Source organism: Pimephales promelas, chromosome 6 (assembly GCF_988280905.1).
Source record: "Pimephales promelas chromosome 6, fPimPro1.hap1.1, whole genome shotgun sequence".
In the NCBI taxonomy this organism is placed as follows: domain Eukaryota; kingdom Metazoa; phylum Chordata; class Actinopteri; order Cypriniformes; family Leuciscidae; genus Pimephales; species Pimephales promelas.
Window position 1 is genome coordinate 26,253,745 of NC_142774.1, and position 22,497 is coordinate 26,276,241.

At 38.7% G+C, this 22,497-nt stretch overlaps 1 protein-coding gene and 8 non-coding genes across 9 annotated transcripts; all 9 read left to right on the top strand.

Moving 5' to 3' along the window:
* The first annotated feature begins 517 nt into the window (after positions 1–517).
* Positions 518–731, top strand: LOC148978722 (small nucleolar RNA U3). The gene has a single exon (XR_016169071.1). It is a non-coding gene; the product is annotated as a small nucleolar RNA U3 (small nucleolar RNA).
* A 996-nt stretch (positions 732–1,727) lies between these two features.
* On the top strand, positions 1,728–1,941 carry LOC148978723 (small nucleolar RNA U3). Its single transcript, XR_016169093.1, has one exon. It is a non-coding gene; the product is annotated as a small nucleolar RNA U3 (small nucleolar RNA).
* A 996-nt stretch (positions 1,942–2,937) lies between these two features.
* LOC148978724 (small nucleolar RNA U3) lies at positions 2,938–3,151 on the top strand. The gene has a single exon (XR_016169155.1). It is a non-coding gene; the product is annotated as a small nucleolar RNA U3 (small nucleolar RNA).
* Positions 3,152–4,127: 976 nt separating this feature from the next.
* LOC148978725 (small nucleolar RNA U3) lies at positions 4,128–4,341 on the top strand. The gene has a single exon (XR_016169119.1). It is a non-coding gene; the product is annotated as a small nucleolar RNA U3 (small nucleolar RNA).
* A 976-nt stretch (positions 4,342–5,317) lies between these two features.
* On the top strand, positions 5,318–5,531 carry LOC148978726 (small nucleolar RNA U3). The gene has a single exon (XR_016169101.1). It is a non-coding gene; the product is annotated as a small nucleolar RNA U3 (small nucleolar RNA).
* A 976-nt stretch (positions 5,532–6,507) lies between these two features.
* Positions 6,508–6,721, top strand: LOC148978727 (small nucleolar RNA U3). The gene has a single exon (XR_016169177.1). It is a non-coding gene; the product is annotated as a small nucleolar RNA U3 (small nucleolar RNA).
* Positions 6,722–7,697: 976 nt separating this feature from the next.
* Positions 7,698–7,911, top strand: LOC148978728 (small nucleolar RNA U3). The gene has a single exon (XR_016169183.1). It is a non-coding gene; the product is annotated as a small nucleolar RNA U3 (small nucleolar RNA).
* Positions 7,912–8,907: 996 nt separating this feature from the next.
* LOC148978729 (small nucleolar RNA U3) lies at positions 8,908–9,121 on the top strand. Its single transcript, XR_016169102.1, has one exon. It is a non-coding gene; the product is annotated as a small nucleolar RNA U3 (small nucleolar RNA).
* Positions 9,122–17,537: 8,416 nt separating this feature from the next.
* LOC148978730 (uncharacterized) lies at positions 17,538–20,505 on the top strand. The gene is made up of 3 exons (XM_089132298.1): positions 17,538–17,658; positions 18,153–18,242; positions 18,853–20,505. The coding sequence occupies exons 1-3, from the start codon at positions 17,568–17,570 to the stop codon at positions 19,230–19,232; spliced, it is 561 nt and encodes a 186-aa protein (XP_088988424.1). The 5' UTR covers positions 17,538–17,567; the 3' UTR covers positions 19,233–20,505.
* The last annotated feature ends 1,992 nt before the right edge of the window (positions 20,506–22,497 follow it).

The window sequence follows — 22,497 nt, forward strand, 5'->3', positions numbered from 1 at the left end:
TCAATCATGAGCATTTCCACCAAATCACTTTCTAAACTTGGAACCACCCACTGCTGTAGGCAATGATGGCCCAATCGAGGTCACCGTACAATTGGGAACTCTACTACACTCAAGGATAGATGGTTCTGAGTACAGAATCCTTTCTTATGAAGTGCTGAAGCACACGTTGGCCAAGAGAGAAACCGCCTGAAGAGTAAGAAGACAGAAACAGACTTGGAACATCTTTTCCTTTTTATCTACATAACTTTTCTTATTAAAGATTTTCTTCATTTAGCTTCAACAAATATTAACTAGAAAGCATGACACGGGTAGCTAAGCTTACAAAAAAGTATGACATTCCACATATCTTAACAGTAACAGTAGGCTTCAAAGAGATTTTGGAAGTCCTTTCTGCTTTTGGCTCCGATATATGTCATTGTCAAGTAAACTTTAAAGCCCACAAAATTCAAATAGGCAAAACCCTTTCAGAGGAGAGGTGCAGCAGAATGGAATGCCGATTGAGTTAACATAAACCGTTAAGACTATATTTTCAGGGATCATTTCTATAGTTCTTTGCTTGTAAATGTGTTTCGAAAGTGTTTGTCTCCCAACCCACGATGATGAGTCATGATGCTCCTTCCTGAGCGTGAATTGGGCACAGATCGGCGACTTTGGTTGTGAGCTCTGTGTTGTTGATGAACGTTCAGTGTTGCTTTTTGCAATATTGAAGAAAGGAGTATGTTCTGAGTGGTGTTGGGCATGGAAGTCCTCTTTTGGTTTTTCTTTGTTTTTGCATCTGTAGGTCACATGCAGAAAATTTTATTGAAAGGCAGAACCATTTGCAATGATGCATGAATCTGTGTTGTATAAGAAGCAGTTGCAAAAAATGGGTGTAATGTTAAAGAGTGCATTGGATATGTGCTTATAGTGATGTCAGGCATTGCAAGTTTTCAAAGAATGCAATCAACGTCAAGTGTCTGAAATGCCCACGTTATCATTTGTGGGTAGGTGCGGGACTTTTTCGTTGGACGTCAACTCTGTGTCGTTGATGAAGTTTCTGTGTAGCTTTTGTCGATGTTGAAGAAAGGGGTATAATCTGAGCGTTGTTTAACATTTGTGCCTTTTGAGAAAGGGGATTGTTTTAGAAACTTTTCTGGAATGCGTTGTGGCAATCCAATATTGGAAAGAGGAGCCCAGGACCAATGGAGCAGCTCCCGGCAAGGAAAAGACATCAGTCATGAGCATTTCCACCAAATCACTTTCTAAACTTGGAAACACCCACTGCTGTAGGCAATGATGGCCCAATCGAGGTTACAGTACAATTGGGAACTCTACTACACTCAAGGATAGATGGTTCTAAGTACAGAATCCTTTCTTATGAGGTGCTGAAGCACACGTTGGCCAAGAGAGAAACCGGCTGAAGAGTAAGAAGACAGAAACAGACTTGGAACATCTTTTCTTTTTGATCTACATAACTTTTCTTTTCAAAGATTTTCTACATTTAGCTTCAACAAATATTAACTACAAAGCATGACACGGGTAGCTAAGCTTACAAAAAAGTATGACATTCCACATATCTTAACAGTAACAGTAGGCTTCAAAGAGATTTTGGAAGTCCTTTCTGCTTTTGGCTCCGATATATGTCATTGTCAAGTAAACTTTAAAGCCCACAAAATTCAAATAGGGAAAACCCTTTCAGAGGAGAGGTGCAGCAGAATGGAATGCCGATTGAGTTAACATAAACCGTTAAGACTATATTTTCGGGGATCATTTCTATAGTTCTTTGCTTGGAAATGTGTTTCGAAAGTGTTTGTCTCCCAACCCACGATGATGAGTCATGATGCTCCTTCCTGAGCGTGAATTGGGCACAGATCGGCGACTTTGGTTGTGAGCTCTGTGTCGTTGATGAACGTTCAGTGTTGCTTTTTGCAATATTGAAGAAAGGAGTATGTTCTGAGTGGTGTTGGGCATGGAAGTCCTCTTTTGGTTTTTCTTTGTTTTTGCATCTGTAGGTCACATGCAGAAAATTTTATTGAAAGGCAGAACCATTTGCAATGATGCATGAATCTGTGTTGTATAAGAAGCAGTTGCAAAAAATGGGTGTAATGTTAAAGAGTGCATTGGATATGTGCTTAAAGTGATGTCAGGCATTGCAAGTTTTCAAAGAATGCAATCAACGTCAAGTGTCTGAAATGCCCACGTTATCATTTGTGGGTAGGTGCGGGACTTTTTCGTTGGACGTCAACTCTGTGTCGTTGATGAAGTTTCTGTGTAGCTTTTGTCGATGTTGAAGAAAGGGGTATAATCTGAGCGTTGTTTAACATTTGTGCCTTTTGAGAAAGGGGATTGTTTTAGAAACTTTTCTGGAATGCGTTGTGGCAATCCAGTATTGGAAAGAGGAGCCCAGGACCAATGGAGCAGCTCCCGGCAAGGAAAAGACATCAGTCATGAGCATTTCCACCAAATCACTTTCTAAACTTGGAAACACCCACTGCTGTAGGCAATGATGGCCCAATCGAGGTCACAGTACAATTGGGAACTCTACTACACTCAAGGATAGATGGTTCTAAGTACAGAATCTTTTCTTATGAGGTGCTGAAGCACACGTTGGCCAAGAGAGAAACCGGCTGAAGAGTAAGAAGACAGAAACAGACTTGGAACATCTTTTCTTTTTAATCTACATAACTTTTCTTTTCAAAGATTTTCTACATTTAGCTTCAACAAATATTAACTACAAAGCATGACACGGGTAGCTAAGCTTACAAAAAAGTATGACATTCCACATATCTTAACAGTAACAGTAGGCTTCAAAGAGATTTTGGAAGTCCTTTCTGCTTTTGGCTCCGATATATGTCATTGTCAAGTAAACTTTAAAGCCCACAAAATTCAAATAGGCAAAACCCTTTCAGAGGAGAGGTGCAGCAGAATAGAATGCCGATTGAGTTACCATAAACCTTTAAGACTATATTTTCAGGGATCCTTTCTATAGTTCTTTGCTTGGAAATGTGTTTCGAAAGTGTTTGTCTCCCAACCCACGGTGATGAGTCATGATGCTCCTTCCTGAGCGTGAATTGGGCACAGATCGGCGTCTTTGGTTGTGAGCTCTGTGTCGTTGATGAACGTTCTGTGTTGCTTTTTGCAATATTGAAGAAAGGAGTATGTTCTGAGTGGTGTTGGGCATTGAAGTCCTGTTTTTGTTTTTCTTTGTTTTTGCATCTGTAGGTCACATGCAGAACCGTTTGTAATGATGCATGAATGTGTGTTGTATAAGAAGCAGTTGCAAAAAATGGGTGTAATGTTAAAGAGTGCATTGGATATGTGCTTAAAGTGATGTCAGGCATTGCAAGTTTTCAAAGAATGCAATCAACGTCAAGTGTCTGAAATGCCCACGTTATCATTTGTGGGTAGGTGCGGGACTTTTTCGTTGGACGTCAACTCTGTGTCGTTGATGAAGTTTCTGTGTAGCTTTTGTCGATGTTGAAGAAAGGGGTAAAATCTGAGCGTTGTTTGACATTTGTGCCTTTTGAGAAAGGGGATTGTTTTAGAAACTTTTCTGGAATGCGTTGTGGCAATCCAATATTGGAAAGAGGAGCCCAGGACCAATGGAGCAGCTCCCGGCTAGGAAAAGACATCAATCATGAGCATTTCCACCAAATCACTTTCTAAACTTGGAACCACCCACTGCTGTAGGCAATGATGGCCCAATCGAGGTCACCGTACAATTGGGAACTCTACTACACTCAAGGATAGATGGTTCTGAGTACAGAATCCTTTCTTATGAAGTGCTGAAGCACACGTTGGCCAAGAGAGAAACCGGCTGAAGAGTAAGAAGACAGAAACAGACTTGGAACATCTTTTCCTTTTTATCTACATAACTTTTCTTATCAAAGATTTTCTTCATTTAGCTTCAACAAATATTAACTAGAAAGCATGACACGGGTAGCTAAGCTTACAAAAAAGTATGACATTCCACATATCTTAACAGTAACAGTAGGCTTCAAAGAGATTTTGGAAGTCCTTTCTGCTTTTGGCTCCGATATATGTCATTGTCAAGTAAACTTTAAAGCCCACAAAATTCAAATAGGCAAAACCCTTTCAGAGGAGAGGTGCAGCAGAATGGAATGCCGATTGAGTTAACATAAACCGTTAAGACTATATTTTCAGGGATCATTTCTATAGTTCTTTGCTTGGAAATGTGTTTCGAAAGTGTTTGTCTCCCAACCCACGATGATGAGTCATGATGCGCCTTCCTGAGCGTGAATTGGGCACAGATCAGCGACTTTGGTTGTGAGCTCTGTGTCGTCGATGAACGTTCAGTGTTGCTTTTTGCAATATTGAAGAAAGGAGTATGTTCTGAGTGGTGTAAGGCATGGAATTTCTCTTTTGGTTTTTCTTTGTTTTTGCATCTGTAGGTCACATGCAGAACCATTTGCAATGATGCATGAATCTGTGTTGTATAAGAAGCAGTTGCAAAAAATGGGTGTAATGTTAAAGAGTGCATTGGATATGTGCTTAAAGTGATGTCAGGCATTGCAAGTTTTCAAAGAATGCAATCAACGTCAAGTGTCTGAAATGCCCACGTCATCATTTGTGGGTAGGTGCGGGACTTTTTCGTTGGACGTCAACTCTGTGTCGTTGATGAAGTTTCTGTGTAGCTTTTGTCGATGTTGAAGAAAGGGGTATAATCTGAGCGTTGTTTGACATTTGTGCCTTTTGAGAAAGGGGATTGTTTTAGAAACTTTTCTGGAATGCGTTGTGGCAATCCAATATTGGAAAGAGGAGCCCAGGACCAATGGAGCAGCTCCCGGCTAGGAAAAGACATCAGTCATGAGTATTTCCAGCAAATCACTTTCTAAACTTGGAACCACCCACTGCTGTAGGCAATGATGGCCCAATCAAAATCACAGTACAATTGGGAACTCTACTACACTCAAGGATAGATGGTTCTAAGTACAGAATCCTTTCTTATGAGGTGCTGAAGCACACGTTGGCCAAGAGAGAAACCGGCTGAAGAGTAAGAAGACAGAAACAGACTTGGAACATCTTTTCCTTTTTATCTACATAACTTTTCTTTTCAAAGATTTTCTACATTTAGCTTCAACAAATATTAACTACAAAGCATGACACGGGTAGCTAAGCTTACAAAAAAGTATGACGTTCCACATATCTTAACAGTAACAGTAGGCTTCAAAGAGATTTTGGAAGTCCTTTCTGCTTTTGGCTCCGATATATGTCATTGTCAAGTAAACTTTAAAGCCCACAAAATTCAAATAGGTAAACCCTTTCAGAGGAGAGGTGCAGCAGAATAGAATGCCGATTGAGTTACCCCTAAACCTTTAAGACTATATTTTCAGGGATCATTTCTATAGTTCTTTGCTTGGAAATGTGTTTCGAAAGTGTTTGTCTCCCAACCCACGATGATGAGTCATGATGCTCCTTCCTGAGCGTGAATTGGGCACAGATCGGCGTCTTTGGTTGTGAGCTCTGTGTCGTTGATGAACGTTCTGTGTTGCTTTTTGCAATATTGAAGAAAGGAGTATGTTCTGAGTGGTGTTGGGCATTGAAGTCCTGTTTTTGTTTTTCTTTGTTTTTGCATCTGTAGGTCACATGCAAAAAATTTTGCAATGATGCATGAATTTGTGTTGTATAAGAAGCAGTTGCAAAAAATGGGTGTAATGTTAAAGAGTGCATTGGATATGTGCTTAAAGTGATGTCAGCCATTGCAAGTTTTCAAAGAATGCAATCAACGTCAAGTGTCTGAAATGCCCACGTTATCATTTGTGGGTAGGTGCGGGACTTTTTCGTTGGACGTCAACTCTGTGTCGTTGATGAAGTTTCTGTGTAGCTTTTGTCGATGTTGAAGAAAGGGGTATAATCTGAGCGTTGTTTGACATTTGTGCCTTTTGAGAAAGGGGATTGTTTTAGAAACTTTTCTGGAATGCGTCGTGGCAATCCAATATTGGAAAGAGGAGCCCAGGACCAATGGAGCAGCTCCCGGCTAGGAAAAGACATCAGTCATGAGCATTTCCACCAAATCACTTTCTAAACTTGGAACCACCCACTGCTGTAGGCAATGATGGCCCAATCGAAATCACAGTACAATTGGGAACTCTACTACACTCAAGGATAGATGGTTCTAAGTACAGAATCCTTTCTTATGAGGTGCTGAAGCACACGTTGGCCAAGAGAGAAACCGGCTGAAGAGTAAGAAGACAGAAAAAGACTTGGAACATCTTTTCCTTTTTATCTACATAACTTTTCTTTTCAAAGATTTTCTACATTTAGCTTCAACAAATATTAACTACAAAGCATGAAACGGGCAGCTAAGCTTACAAAAAAGTATGACGTTCCACATATCTTAACAGTAACAGTAGGCTTCAAAGAGATTTTGGAAGTCCTTTCTGCTTTTGGCTCCGATATATGTCATTGTCAAGTAAACTTTAAAGCCCACAAAATTCAAATAGGCAAAACCCTTTCAGAGGAGAGGTGCAGCAGAATGGAATGCCGATTGAGTTACCATAAACCGTTAAGACTATATTTTCAGGGATCATTTCTATAGTTCTTTGCTTGGAAATGTGTTTCGAAAGTGTTTGTCTCCCAACCCACGATGATGAGTCATGATGCTCCTTTCTGAGCGTGAATTGGGCACAGATCGGCGAATTTGGTTGTGAGCTCTGTGTCTTTGATGAACGTTCTGTGTTGCTTTTTGCAATATTGAAGAAAGGAGTATGTTCTGAGTGGTGTTGGGCATTGAAGTCCTGTTTTGGTTTTTCTTTGTTTTTGCATCTGTAGGTCACATGCAAAAAATTTTGCAATGATGCATGAATTTGTGTTGTATAAGAAGCAGTTGCAAAAAATGGGTGTAATGTTAAAGAGTGCATTGGATATGTGCTTGAAGTGATGTCAGCCATTGCAAGTTTTCAAAGAATGCAATCAACGTCAAGTGTCTGAAATGCCCACGTTATCATTTGTGGGTAGGTGCGGGACTTTTTCGTTGGACGTCAACTCTGTGTCGTTGACGAAGTTTCTGTGTAGCTTTTGTCGATGTTGAAGAAAGGGGTATAATCTGAGCGTTGTTTGACATTTGTGCCTTTTGAGAAAGGGGATTGTTTTAGAAACTTTTCTGGAATGCATTGTGGCAATCCAATATTGGAAAGAGGAGCCCAGGACCAATGGAGCAGCTCCCGGCAAGGAAAAGACATCAGTCATGAGCATTTCCACCAAATCACTTTCTAAACTTGGAAACACCCACTGCTGTAGGCAATGATGGCCCAATCGAGGTCACAGTACAATTGGGAACTCTACTACACTCAAGGATAGATGGTTCTAAGTACAGAATCCTTTCTTATGAGGTGCTGAAGCACACGTTGGCCAAGAGAGAAACCGGCTGAAGAGTAAGAAGACAGAAACAGACTTGGAACATCTTTTCTTTTTGATCTACATAACTTTTCTTTTCAAAGATTTTCTACATTTAGCTTCAACAAATATTAACTACAAAGCATGACACGGGTAGCTAAGCTTACAAAAAAGTATGACATTCCACATATCTTAACAGTAACAGTAGGCTTCAAAGAGATTTTGGAAGTCCTTTCTGCTTTTGGCTCCGATATATGTCATTGTCAAGTAAACTTTAAAGCCCACAAAATTCAAATAGGCAAAACCCTTTCAGAGGAGAGGTGCAGCAGAATGGAATGCCGATTGAGTTAACATAAACTGTTAAGACTATATTTTCAGGGATCATTTCTATAGTTCTTTGCTTGGAAATGTGTTTCGAAAGTGTTTGTCTCCCAACCCACGATGATGAGTCATGATGCTCCTTTTTGAGCGTGAATTGGGCACAGATCGGCGACTTTGGTTGTGAGCTCTGTGTCGTTGATGAACGTTCAGTGTTGCTTTTTGCAATATTGAAGAAAGGAGTATGTTCTGAGTGGTGTTGGGCATTGAAGTCCTCTTTTGGTTTTTCTTTGTTTTTGCATCTGTAGGTCACATGCAGAAAATTTTATTGAAAGGCAGAACCATTTGCAATGATGCATGAATCTGTGTTGTATAAGAAGCAGTTGCAAAAAATGGGTGTAATGTTAAAGAGTGCATTGGATATGTGCTTAAAGTGATGTCAGGCATTGCAAGTTTTCAAAGAATGCAATCAACGTCAAGTGTCTGAAATGCCCACGTTATCATTTGTGGGTAGGTGCGGGACTTTTTCGTTGGACGTCAACTCTGTGTCGTTGATGAAGTTTCTGTGTAGCTTTTGTCGATGTTGAAGAAAGGGGTATAATCTGAGCGTTGTTTGACATTTGTGCCTTTTGAGAAAGGGGATTGTTTTAGAAACTTTTCTGGAATGCGTCGTGGCAATCCAATATTGGAAAGAGGAGCCCAGGACCAATGGAGCAGCTCCCGGCTAGGAAAAGACATCAGTCATGAGCATTTCCACCAAATCACTTTCTAAACTTGGAACCACCCACTGCTGTAGGCAATGATGGCCCAATCGAAATCACAGTACAATTGGGAACTCTACTACACTCAAGGATAGATGGTTCTAAGTACAGAATCCTTTCTTATGAGGTGCTGAAGCACACGTTGGCCAAGAGAGAAACCGGCTGAAGAGTAAGAAGACAGAAACAGACTTGGAACATCTTTTCCTTTTTATCTACATAACTTTTCTTTTCAAAGATTTTCTACATTTAGCTTCAACAAATATTAACTACAAAGCATGACACGGGTAGCTAAGCTTACAAAAAAGTATGACATTCCACATATCTTAACAGTAACAGTAGGCTTCAAAGAGATTTTGGAAGTCCTTTCTGCTTTTGGCTCCGATATATGTCATTGTCAAGTAAACTTTAAAGCCCACAAAATTCAAATAGGCAAAACCCTTTCAGAGGAGAGGTGCAGCAGAATAGAATGCCGATTGAGTTACCATAAACCTTTAAGACTATATTTTCAGGGATCATTTCTATAGTTCTTTGCTTGGAAATGTGTTTCGAAAGTGTTTGTCTCCCAACCCACGATGATGAGTCATGATGCTCCTTCCTGAGCGTGAATTGGGCACAGATCGGCGTCTTTGGTTGTGAGCTCTGTGTCGTTGATGAACGTTCTGTGTTGCTTTTTGCAATATTGAAGAAAGGAGTATGTTCTGAGTGGTGTTGGGCATTAAAGTCCTATTTTTGTTTTTCTTTGTTTTTGCATCTGTAGGTCACATGCAGAACCGTTTGCAATGATGCATGAATGTGTGTTGTATAAGAAGCAGTTGCAAAAAATGGGTGTTATGGTAAAGAGTGCATTGGATATGTGCTTAAAGTGATGTCAGCCATTGCACGTTTTTAAAGAATGCAATCAACGTCAAGTGTCTAAAATGCCCACGTAATCATTTGTGGGTAGGTGCGGGACTTTTTTGTTGGACGTCAACTCTGTGTCGTTGATGTTGAAGAAAGGGGTAAAATCTGAGCGTTGTTTGACATTTGTGCCTTTTGAGAAAGGGGATTGTTTTAGAAACTTTTCTGGAATGCGTTGTGGCAATCCAATATTGGAAAGAGGAGCCCAGGACCAATGGAGCAGCTCCCGGCTAGGAAAAGACATCAGTCATGAGCATTTCCACCAAATCACTTTCTAAACTTGGAACCACCCACTGCTGTAGGCAATGATGGCCCAATCGAGGTCACAGTACAATTGGGAACTCTACTACACTCAAGGATAGATGGTTCTAAGTACAGAATCCTTTCTTATGAGGTGCTGAAGCACACGTTGGCCAATGGAGAAACCGGCTGAAGAGTAAGAAGACAGAAACAGACTTGGAACATCTTTTCTTTTTAATCTACATAACTTTTCTTTTCAAAGATTTTCTACATTTAGCTTCAACAAATATTAACTACAAAGCATGACACGGGTAGCTAAGCTTACAAAAAAGTATGACATTCCACATATCTTAACAGTAACAGTAGGCTTCAAAGAGATTTTGGAAGTCCTTTCTGCTTTTGGCTCCGATATATGTCATTGTCAAGTAAACTTTAAAACCCACAAAATTCAAATAGACAAAACCATTTTAGAGGAGAGGTGTAGCAGAATGAAATGCCGATTGAGTTTCCATAAACTGTTAAATACATTTTTTTATTTTTTGGAATACTTGATGCGGCCCGGCCTGACCCAGATTCTATCTCCAGCGGCCCCCAGTTAATTTGAGTTTGAGACCCCTGGTTTAACTGCTTCTTTTGTTCTCATTTGTAAGTCGCTTTGGATAAAAGCCTCTGCTAAATGAATAAATGTAAATGTAGTCAATAAAATAAACAAACCGTATACAGCAAATAAAATAGTAATGAAAAGGCTATATAAAATATAGGCTATATAAAATGACTAAATTCTAAAATAATTGACTAAAATAAAAAAAGACTTTAAAATGAAATCAGTTTTATTGATCAGTAAGACACATTATAACTGTATAAGTAACAAGTTGTAAGAAGATTTATACAAGACAAGACATAATGTAAACGATTCAGACACAGCAGGATACAACATTAAAATAGCCAAAATATAAAGTCATGAAACTTCACTTTGCCCTCAGCCAAAACGATTTGCCAGGGAACAAATGATGCAATCAATGAGACCAAAGATCGCCACACAAGATGAATTATATCTCATGTTAACTAGACTACAGACATCAGAGCCAGCGGCAAACGTCAAAAGCACTAGCCGAGGAAAGGCTGTTCCAGGCAGGGTACATGAGCGCTGAGAGCCCGGTGAAAGACTGGTCCTCACAACTCCAAAAACGTCAGATCAAATTTTTAAATAGCCGCAACATACAAATACCACATTCGCATTACATTTATATTAAAAAAAATGATATCTTGAGAAAAGTGGATTTTTAGGGTTATTGCATGGGTATTGTAACACTCAACCCTGAGTGTTACATGTTTTCTTTTTTCTTTTTGAGCTGTAGTAATTATACTACACACCTTGCTGCAACTAACGACTATTTTAATAGTCGACTAGTCACCGACTATTGAAACGATTAGTCGACTAATCGAATAATTATTACATTTTTCTAAAATTTAGCATGAATTGCTTTAATTCTGTGGAAAATGGTATAAACACAAGAAAGAAGGGGGTACTTCAATGAAAAATGCATATTTTATTGAACTTTGCTGCTGATAGGCCGATTCATACTAAAAGTAAATAAAAAAGGCCCTGTCTAAAACCAATTAGGCTTTAGAAAATCAAGTAAACATTTTCTTCCTGTATAGCTAAACCAGGGGCATGCACATTAGCAGCAATAAAACAGTAAACAAAAATATTAAGTGCATTTTGTGAGATACATTCAGTGGTCAATCTGTTGCAAAATAACTTTACTACTCGTGATCCAAAACAAAATGTATTGACTTCCATGTTATTTGCCCTATTTTCCACACTTTAAGGCGCACCTTCAATGAATGACCTATTTTAGAACATTTTTCATATTTAGGGCGCACCGGATTATGAGGCGCATAAGATACTGCAGTCACACGTTTGACTGGGTTGGATGGGCACGAGCGCGAGTTCGCGGGCGAATTTAATAACGCGGGGCGTTGTTAACTGGTCCATATATAAGAAGATCCGGATTATACAGGATTATAAGGCACACTGTCGTTTTTTGAGAAGATTAAGGCTTTTAAATTCGCCTTATAGTGCGGAAAATACAGTAAATCTTACCGAGGCGAGTCAAACTCCGTTTTATTCAACTGTCCGACGTGCATCACCGAGGTGCTGCCGTGAAAGGACAGCTTTGCATGATACAGCAGGTCACCTTTTTATTCACCGTATCCAGGCTAAAATGCTCTCAAACTTTAGATGTTTTGGTATGCAGCTGTTGCGTTGGACACTGCCATTTATGTTATCGCTCAGAAGAGAAGCGAATGTGCTCGGTCAAAAAAAAAAAAAAAACTTGTCTGGCGACAATTCGACAATGAAATTCATTGTCGACTTTTGTCGACAACGTCGACGAATCGTTGCAGCCCTAGGAGTAAGCATGCATTAGAAATCCAAGAAATAATGGTCCTGATTGGGAAACTGAAAATTTGATGCTCAATCGAAAGTAAGCATTGTTTATTTTCTTATGTTGACTGGTTGATGTATGAGTATGTATTTTTTCTAATGTTATTTATTTATTTTGTAGAAGGACTTTACATACTGTGGCTTTTGTCTTTCTGTCACTCATGGTGGGACCCTTGTCTGAAACAATGCGAGCGAGTTTAGACTTTAGAGGCCCTGTGGCTTATTTCAGTGGTTTCAGATAGGCTACTGAAATCGCACCCGCACTGTTTTGGATCCCGAAGCTGAATTGTATGGGATTTTGGATCCACACTAAAGTTGACACTGTGAGGATTTGAGATTTGGATTTGTGGACTTGATCTTTCATGGACATTACTACACAGCAAAAACTCCAGTGTTAAATTAACTCTCATGGGAGTTTATTTGACTCCAGACTCAAGAGTGTTAAAGTGTTAAAATATGAGTGTTAAATTAACACTCAAGAGTGTTAAAGTTAATGAGCTAATTAAGTGATTAATTTAGTGATAATTGACCATCATTGAAGACACCTGATGATCACAGGCAGAATCGCTGAAGAAGAAAAATCTCATTTTCGAAGTCACCATAATGGTGATCATTATTTGCTTAGAGAAAAGGTGATCAGGTGGTGCTGATTATGGTTTGACATAACTCACTAAGCAAAATGATGTCCAAAAGATGTTTTTCAATGTCTTTGTCACAAAAGGCAGAGTTTGAAAAGACTTCCACTAAGGGGCCAGAATGAAAGTTTTTATGATGTCTTTTTTGACATGTTCTGGACATCTGAAAAAGACGTTAATGGATCCTTCGTGCAAGGTTAAAAACTAGTTCAAATGTGGCCATTCTCAACATTATTTATGGTCTATACTGGTTTATACTGTTTCTGGACCAAATAAAAACTCCCAGGATGCATTAAATTAAAACTTGTTTATTTTTTTTCCTTACATTGTTTAGATGGTGATATTTATTTCATTTTGAGTCACCATTGTGGTGATCAGTGTTTGCTTTAGTTGGGCTCTTGGTCCCAATAATTAGTATTCTAGCTTTTCTTTGGCTGTTGTAACTGTGTGTGTTTGAATAACACCATTGTTGTGACAGAGAAAGCCAAGAAAATTGGCTCTCATCAGCTCCTTGTCGGTTGTTGACGACGATGATGATGATGAAATCAATATAAAGTGGGCATTTAACGTTGTGTTTAGACTTTTGTGTTTGTATCTGGAGTTTATAACCACCAATCTTGTCGAACTGCATTATTTGGCCTAGTAGTTGGACAAAAAGCAAATTTACACAATGTTTTGAGAAAATGTTCCATCTAGTCACACACAGACATCAAGATTTTGCATATGATTCACAAAAATGGTGACAATAAATAAAAAAATGCTTCATGCCGCAATGCATGATGGGTAGCTTTCATAGTACAAAACATCCTCGATTCCCAGGCTTTTTTGTTTTGGTTGTCACCGTCGTTGAGAATCATATGCAAAATCTTGATATCTGTGTGTGACTATGTGTTTCAATTTCTTAAAACATATTGTATGCAGTGGTCATTATAAAGTTACTGGTCCAAATAATGCAGTTCTACGAGATGAATAATTATAAATTTCAGATATAAAAACATAAGTTTAGATGATTTTGTCATCATCAGCAAGCATCTGAAGACATCTAATTTTTAATTTTCTTGGCTTTCTCTGCTCAATCAATGGTGTTATGCAAACAGTTACAACAGCCAAAGAAAAGCTAAAGTAAGAAGAATTGGGACCAAGAGCCCAACTAAAGCAAACACTCATCACCACAATGGTGACTTAAAATGAAACAAATATCACCATCTAAACCACATCTAAACAATGTAAATAAACTAATTTATTTCAAATTGTAAATTTAATGCATCCTGAGAGTGTTTCTTCAGTCCAGAAACAGTTTAAATTGTCTAAATAAGACCATGAGTTATGTTGAAAACATGTTGAACTTGTTTTTAACCTTGTACGAAGGATCCATTAATGTCTATATCGGACGTGCAGAACACATCACAAAAAGATGTCATGAAAACTTTCATTCCAGCCCCTCAGTGGATCAGCCCCATCAGACTTTTGTGACAAAAACAATATCTAAAGTATAAAATGTAAGGGTTGACAGACTGCCCCACTGAAGCAAACACTGATCTCCATAATGGTGACTTATAATTTTGATTTTTCACTTTCAGTGATTCTACTTGTTAACATCAGGTGTCTTCAATGTTGGTCAATCATTGCTCAATTAATCACTTAATTATCTCATTAACTTTAACACTGCTTCAGAGTTAATTTAACACTCTTGAGTGTGGAGTCATATAAACTCCCAGGAGAGTTAATTTAACACTGGAGTTTTTGCTGTGTAGTGTGGTTTCAACGTGATTATCCTTGGCATCATCATCATCTTCGTCATCGTCATTCAGAAGAAAACAGACTTTCATTAGTATGTTGCTGCGTGTTGAGTGAAAAAATAAAGTAAGATCTTTTGTGTGACTAGGAAAGAGTTTGGAAAGATAAAGAAAAACGCAACAAATGAGAGAAGTTTATTGCTTGTTTTTCTGCAGATCACAGATTTGTTAAGATTGCTAATAAATACTTCCAATGTACTTTAAACACCATATAGTTAGTGAATCCCACCCAAAATAAGACAAATCAGATTAATAACTAAGTTATTTTGTGAGGTTAAAGAAGGAGTTATAGTATTGCTCCATAGACCTCCATTCATTCTGCACTTCGCCTGCGAGCGCCCCCGTATGGACAGAGGCGTGTTACTGCAGCCAGTCCAGAAACCGGAAGTAACCAGACAGTGCCAATTCTCCCCCCTGCGTTTAATATTATAAATATTAAATATTGTTTACTGCATCACTTTACATATTCATTAGCCTAAGTATTATTGATTTGAAAAGTTTTATTATCATAATTTTCAGAAAATTCTTTTACGTTATCCTGTAGGCCTTATGACATTTTGACTGGTGTGATCACATGATTCTCAGTTAAACCATTTAAAATACATAGTTTAAAATTTATATTTTAGTAACAAGTGAAAAAAAATATCCCCATAAAGATAATAACTACTTTGATGTACAGTTTTAACCAATTTAATTTTTTTTTTTTTTTTTATCAGTTGAAAACTTCATTTGTCATTGATGTGAGCTCACGCGCTCTGCTCACGCACGCGGCTTCGGATGCGCGTGCGAGAGTGATTCGAGTTATGAGTTGCTATGGCGACGCGTCTTATGAATTTTGAATGCAAATATCAACACTTTGATCGCTGTTGGTTGGTTGAGAGTCGAGGCGATTTCAGAGACTTTTGCTGAAAATTTTCTTGTGCTGAACTTGAGATTTTGAAGCTGTTCGGAGGATTTCAGAGAGGAGAATTTTATTCCAGAAGGAGATCGGATAATATATCCTAGCTAACGCTACATCGTTTTATTTATTTTTATTTAATATTATTTCTGAGGACGCTTTAATTTGATTGTTCTTTTCTTATTTTTGAGGGAGTTTTGGAGTTTTATTTTATTTATTATTGTTTATTTTTATTTTATTTTTTGGGGGTGGGGTATTTCTGAGTATTTTGGGTGGGGTATTACTGAGGTGGGGTATTTCATTGTATTTTATTGTATTGTATTTTGTATTGTATTGCTCTTGTTTGCAGGAGGATGCCAGGCCCGACCGGGACTCAGAGCCATGAGCTTATTCCTGGATATGTAACATCTCTCACTCAAAAAAATGATGTGTTGGCTTTACTTAACTTTTTTTTGTAAACAGGTTCCACCGGTTCCACATAACTTTGTTTTGTTAAACAAACAGAATTTGTTCATGTAACTTCAACATCATGGAAGTCATTTTAAGCCATCCAATCAAACTCTGAGCTGAGGGTTAAATGAACACTGAAGCTGTGTTAAAGTTAATGAGACAATTAAGTGAATAATTGAGTGATGATTGAGCATTATTGAAGACACCTGATGTTAACAAGCAGAATCACTGAAGGAGAAAATCACAAATTGTAAGCCACCGTTATGGAGATCAGTGTCTGCTTTAGTTGGGCTCTTGATCCTTATACTTTTACTTTAAACTTTGTTTGGCTGCTGTTATTGATTTATAACAGTCAAATGAACAAAGAAAGCTGTGATCCGATAGTGTTGGTTAGGTTTTGACATAATCAAGCTGTGATCTGAAAATTCCAAAAATTCGTAATTCTGATGGTTAGGACTAACTTGCTAGCAACAATTTAGTGATTGTACAGCATATTTGTATTTTCTTATAACAGAAAATATTTAATAAAACTATTCTGATCAAATCACTTTAATCTTTATGTAGAAACAGATATCAATAATCAGCCTGTCTATCTCAATCGTGGTGACATTAATAGTCCTTGTTGCCCCCAATTACAACTCATTAATGGCTCCCATCATGCATTGCGGTATGAATAAATTATGATCTGAATTGTCTATGTAATTTACTTTTCCTAATTGAATATTCTACTTGTCACCGTTGTTGAGAAGCATTGACTGAATCTTGAGGTCTGTGTGTGCCTTAAAGAAATAATTTTTTGTAAAAATACAACTTTTGAGAAATCCATTATATTATATTTAACATTCTGGATATTTATGCAGAATTTCAGTTATGCAGTAACCAACAGAATAAATCACAGACATAAATTTCAAATGATGAATGTCATTGTATGTCCAACATCATTTTATAATTGTTTATCTTTGTTCATCTGGCAGGTATTACTCAGATGCAACAGCAGATTAAAATATAAAGTTAATAATAAAAGGGTCAACTAAAGCACACACTCATCTCCATAACGGTGGCTTAAAATTTTACATTTTTTTCCTTGTGATTCTGCTTTAGGTGTCTTAAGCTCATTATTTATTCATGCTGCAATGCATGATGGGAGCCATGAATGAATTTTGATTGGTGGCACCCAGAATGCACCCAGAAAATGTTTTTGTTTATTGATTTAATCATTTGAATTTCATTGAAAAGGCTAAAATTGTATGTTTTACAACAGCAGTGCTGTTATGATCCATAAGGTAAACTTAACAGTGGTTCATGCAGTTTGACTACAAACCGGAAGTTTGGTGGTTCAATCCACAGTTCCACCTTTTCTATGTGATCATCTAGCTGTTATAACTCATGTACAGCCAAACATAATATAAAGTTAATAATATAGGGGTCAAGAGCCCAACTAAAGCAGACACTGATCTCCATAACGGTGGCTTACAATTTGTGATTTTCTCCTTCAGTGATTCTGCTTGTTAACATCAGGTGTCTTCAATAATGCTCAATCATCACTAAATTATTCACTTAATTGTCTCATTAACTTTAACACTCAGCTCAGAGTTTGATTGGATGGCTTAAAATGACTTCCATAATGTTGAAGTTACATGAACAAATTCTGTTTGTTTAACAAAACAAAGTTATGTGGAACCGGTGGAACCTGTTTACAAAAAAAAAGTTAAGTAAAGCCAACACATCATTTTTTTGAGTGTATGCACATCTGTCCTGGACCCAGAGCCGGCACCAGATCTAGAGCTGATGTCTTTCTCAGGATTGTCCAGTCTCTCTAGTATCGAGCTGACGCCGGACTCTATTCAGGACGATCCTGACGATCCATCGTCTGTCCCGGGTGAGTCTATGGTCATTATTATTACTGTCAGTACTTTCATTATACCGAGTTGTGTTGTGTTCATCTTGTGTACCTAATTATTAAAGTCCCCCGCTGGTCAATCAATTCATCCCTTTAAACTCATCTTTGATCACCAAATAATTCCATATTTAAATGTTTTTTTCTTTGAAAAAACAATCCGTCACGCCTTAAAATAGCTTGAATGTAACTCGACACCCTTGCCTCATTTAGTATGCTCGGTGCTATGAATATGCAAATGAGCCCCGCCTCCACTCACTCACTCAGCCCAGAGATCCACTGGTTGACGATCACACGTTGATCTGATTGGTTTGTGACGTCAGAAACACCAGCGATTTCAAACCGTGTTTTTGAGACTGTCTTTGGTTCACTGCAGTTTTAAGGAGGAAATACTCTGAAAATACTTGAAAAATGTCCCACTTTTCCAGTTGTCTCACCTTACAATTGAATTCTTTCTTCATTATGTCTTCCCTCAGATTTTGCTGAAAGCCAAACAAAGAAGAAGAAGAAAGATGTGGGTGCGTTTCTCCGTAGGAAATGGAGGGCTATGATAGCGCCGGCTGTTGGTAAGTCTATTATTAGTCTACTGTCATTCTTTTCGTTATAGTTGTAGACTTTTGCTCTAGTCTACGGTTTATGTTATTCTTGTTCCCCTTAAATTATTAGTGTTCAACATTCAGCATCTATTTTATTTTTCACTATAATCTAGCGGTGGGAATCTTTTGGTGCTTCACGATTCGAAACGATTCTCGATTTTGAATCAAATTTCGATTTGAAATGAGCATTTTGATTGTAGTTTACTGTTGTGTGTTACTATTTGACTGCGGTACACAATTTAATAGCTAGAAAAAAAAAAGAAAATCCGACTGAATTAAATGTGAACCTTGAAATGTATTTAGTTTTTTAGGAATGAGTGCATGAAAATAGTTACACATCCGGTTTTCTTCCATTTGAAAAGGCATTTTTGTGTGTGGGCTGTACATAAGGGATTTATTAATATGAAAATGATTTTGTGATTCTCTACTGTAACCCATGACACAGTCACAAGCTATTATAAGTCCATCACTTTTTTGCCGTTTTATTTCCTTTCCATGATTTGCTTTAGTCGTCTTTGTTCTGTCCGAAGTTGGCGTGGCGTAATTGAATTTATTTTTCCATTTTTTTTCTTTTTTTTAGAAAAACAATCAAGAAGGAGGGTGAAGAAAGACATCAGCTCATTCATCCAACAAACATGGAAAACTATAAAGGTTTCCGCTCTTGGTTGGTACGGGGACGACACAGTGGACCCAGATCCAGCAGATCTACAGCCACAAATATCTGTCCTCTCCAGGGTCTTAACCGAGCCAGGTCCATCTCACCGCGAGATCAGTACTGACCAGTTACCCTTCTCGGGTCCATCTCACCGCGAGATCAGTTTAGACACGTCACCCTTCTCAAGTCCATCTGGTTCCCAGTCAAGTTTCTTTAGCTTCGATTCATCGTCTGCTCCATGTCTGACCGATCTTCTCTCAGAGTTATCAATTTTAATGGGAGATTACGAGCCTGTTTCCAGTTAATCCAGTCTCAAGCTGATCCTGAGCTGAGTTGTAGGACTGTGCACACGTTTCTTTTCTGTATTGACTAAGCCTGAATTGCGGAAGAATCATCAAACTGAAGCTGAAATTGGGCAACCTGATATACACGGACACTGTTGGTTGAGGACTAAATTGGACTTAGTGTGATTTCAATTTTCCACGTTGCTGTTGTTTTTTTTTTTCTTGATTGTTTCAAGTCCTTTTGTATTTTATTTTAATTTTTTACATTTTTTATTCTGATTGAATATTGTATTGGTTTCTCTCATCTTTTCCTATTTTGTTTCGAAGGTGACGAGAGTTGAAAGGAGAATTTAAAGGGTAATTGGGTGAAAGAGTTGTAGCTAGAATTAGATTCAAACGTAGCTAAAATTAGGTCAGACGCGTCTCAAGCCATACGGCTGGAACTTCAAATAGGGCTGGAGCGTTTGGTTGTTGGTTGTAGAGCGAGACACTGCTTCACTGCTGCTCGCCCTGCGATCGATTGCCAAACTCACTTTCTTTACACTCACTTACAATCTAACATTTTCCTATACGTGAGTCGTGCGTCTACACTACACCCGTACCACTAAAAAGACGGATTATACCCAAGTCTTGAGTCATAAATTAGTATAAATACTAATAGCATTACCTTTTGTATTTTATTTATTTTTATTTATTTTCATTCCTAGAATATCCAGATCCACCATTTTCACATTTATTTCCAATTTTCACATTTATCTCCCATTTTAAAGCTAGACTAAAGATGCATTTATTTAGCCAGGTGTTCATATAAAATTTTTATCTTACAGTTACTGTAAATTTGACCTCTAGTTCATAAACGGCAGAGGAGAACTGGCCCCCGACTGAGCCTGAGGCCCAAGGTTTTTTTTTTCTCTATCGGGTCACATGATGGAGTTTTTCGGTTCCTTGCCACTGTTGCCTTTGGCTTGCTCAGTTGGGGATATTCAAATTAAATGACCCATCATACCATTGATCAGCTCCACCAAACTTGGATGTCTTTTTTTCCAGTAATAAACAAACACTGTTAAGTTCTTTTGATTGATACTGTGAAGCAGATTTGATACAATCTGTATTGTAAAAAGTGCTTTTTAAATATATTTGACTTGACTTGACTATTCTACACTTTGTATTCGTGTATAATGTATGCCTGTATAATGTATTCTTGTATAATGTTTTCTTGTATAATGGCTGTTATTGTTCATTAACTTTTATTGTTCAGTAAATAATATTTTGTAATAATAATATATTGGCATACCTGATTTTGAGAGATGGTGTGTGTGTGTTCGACCGCTTAACACTGTGATTGCTATCAGGATATGAGGAGACTTTCAACCCGCATAATAAAAAAATTAATTGTAGACAGTCACCTATTGCACCTCAGCATTTTCCACAGACTTTTATCTTTATATGGGAAAAAAAATTATATTCTTCAGGAGGGGTAGGTCCTCTATCCACCTTATTTTTAATGTAATGCCAAGTACATAGCAAAAATGTAAAACTTACATACAATTAAATGATAATAAAATCCATAATTTATGCAAAAATACATGGGCCTATACATAGAGATTTCATATAGCCTATATATACATGTAAAAACAAGAAAAACAGAATACTTTAATGAAATGAGTTAAAAAGTTGAAACAAGGTTACTGAGCTTTAAGATTCTCAGATGATGAAATATTTTGGATGTACTGTTGGACCTCTCTCCTAAAAACAGTGAATTTGAAAAGAGAATTAATAGCAATAATAGAATAATAATAAAGTATTCATTCGTTTGAGCTTTTTGTATATTAAAAAACGGCCAAACATTACATCCTTAAAAAAAGAGAGAGAAACCCGGAAGAACATTGCAGTTAATTCGTCCCAAAATTGGTCTCAAAACAGTTGTGCGTGTGGACAATCCCAGAAGATGTGAGGAGCAGTTTAAAAATGTAATGATAACATGTTTGGGATGAGTGCATCTGATTGGTCGTGTGTGTGCGCGGGCACTAATAGTTGATGAGTTCTCGCGACTCGCAAACGGAGGGGTTGGTTTTTGTGGAGCGAGCAACTGAGTAAATAAATGCGGATCGCTCTCTCAAAAAAACTCACTCCAACCATCTTGAAGGAAGGAAAGCACGACACTGATCGAACATCTCCGGGGGTCTTCTCTGTGAGAAGAGCACCACTTGATGAAGAGGTTCCACTTCAACGCATAGACATGTCTAGTGGACGACACTCTAGCCGAAGTGATGGTAGCCATCACTGCTGGTGGTAGGGTATCTCGTCCCATCCAGGAGCCACATGTGGAGGTTCCAAGATTGGGATGAGGGTGCCATAGGATGCCCCATCCCTGAGAAAGGAGGTCCTTTCCTAGAGGAAATGGCCAGGGAGGTGCTGTCATGACGAGTAAAAGTTTGGAGAACCAGATCCGGTTGGGCCAGTGTGACGCAACCAGAATGACCTGCTCCTCGTCCTCCCTGATCTTGCACAGGGTCAGTGTGAGAAGGCTAACTGGGGGAAACGCATAATTGTGCAGGCCCTGTGGCCATCTGTGCACCAGTGCATCCATGCCGAGCATGCCGTGAAGCCGTGAGAGCTTGTCGGCTGCACAGTTCAGGACTCCCGGAACATAAATGGCTCAAAGCGACCTCAGATGCTTCTGACTCCGTGGCGGGTGAGTTGCGACATACGGCAGGAGCATAGACCACCTTGTCGGAGATGTACGCTACTGTCGCGGTATTGTCTGATCGGACTAGCACATGGAAGCAGTGCAGAGCGACATGGACAATTGACATGCCATTGCACATGACAGCCCAGCCCTAGCCTGGAAACTCGTTCTAAGGACACTCCAGCCAGTAGAAACTGAGGTTCAACCACGGGGTGAAGGTCTAACGGCAGATCGGAGTAACTGGTACTCGGAGCACACCTTGTTGCCATGCCCACCACAGGACTCAGTCGCAAAGCGAAAGCTGAAGAGGTCTCATATGAAGCAATCCGAGCGGCGTTGCCGCAGCTGCAGATGCCATATGCCCCAGGAGCCTCTGAAATGAGCCTCCTCTTGCGCTTGATTGTCAGGCAAGTCGAAACCGAGAAAAGAGATTCTTGGCATGGGGCAAAGTTTACTCTTTTCCCAGTTGACCCGAAGGCCCAGACAAGCTAGGTGCCGGAGCACTGCATGGGTCCCTGTGTTCGCAGACCTGGTCTCAAGAGTCAGCTAGAAAAGCAAGTCGCTGAGATAGTTCAGGATGCGAACCCGGTGTTCCCA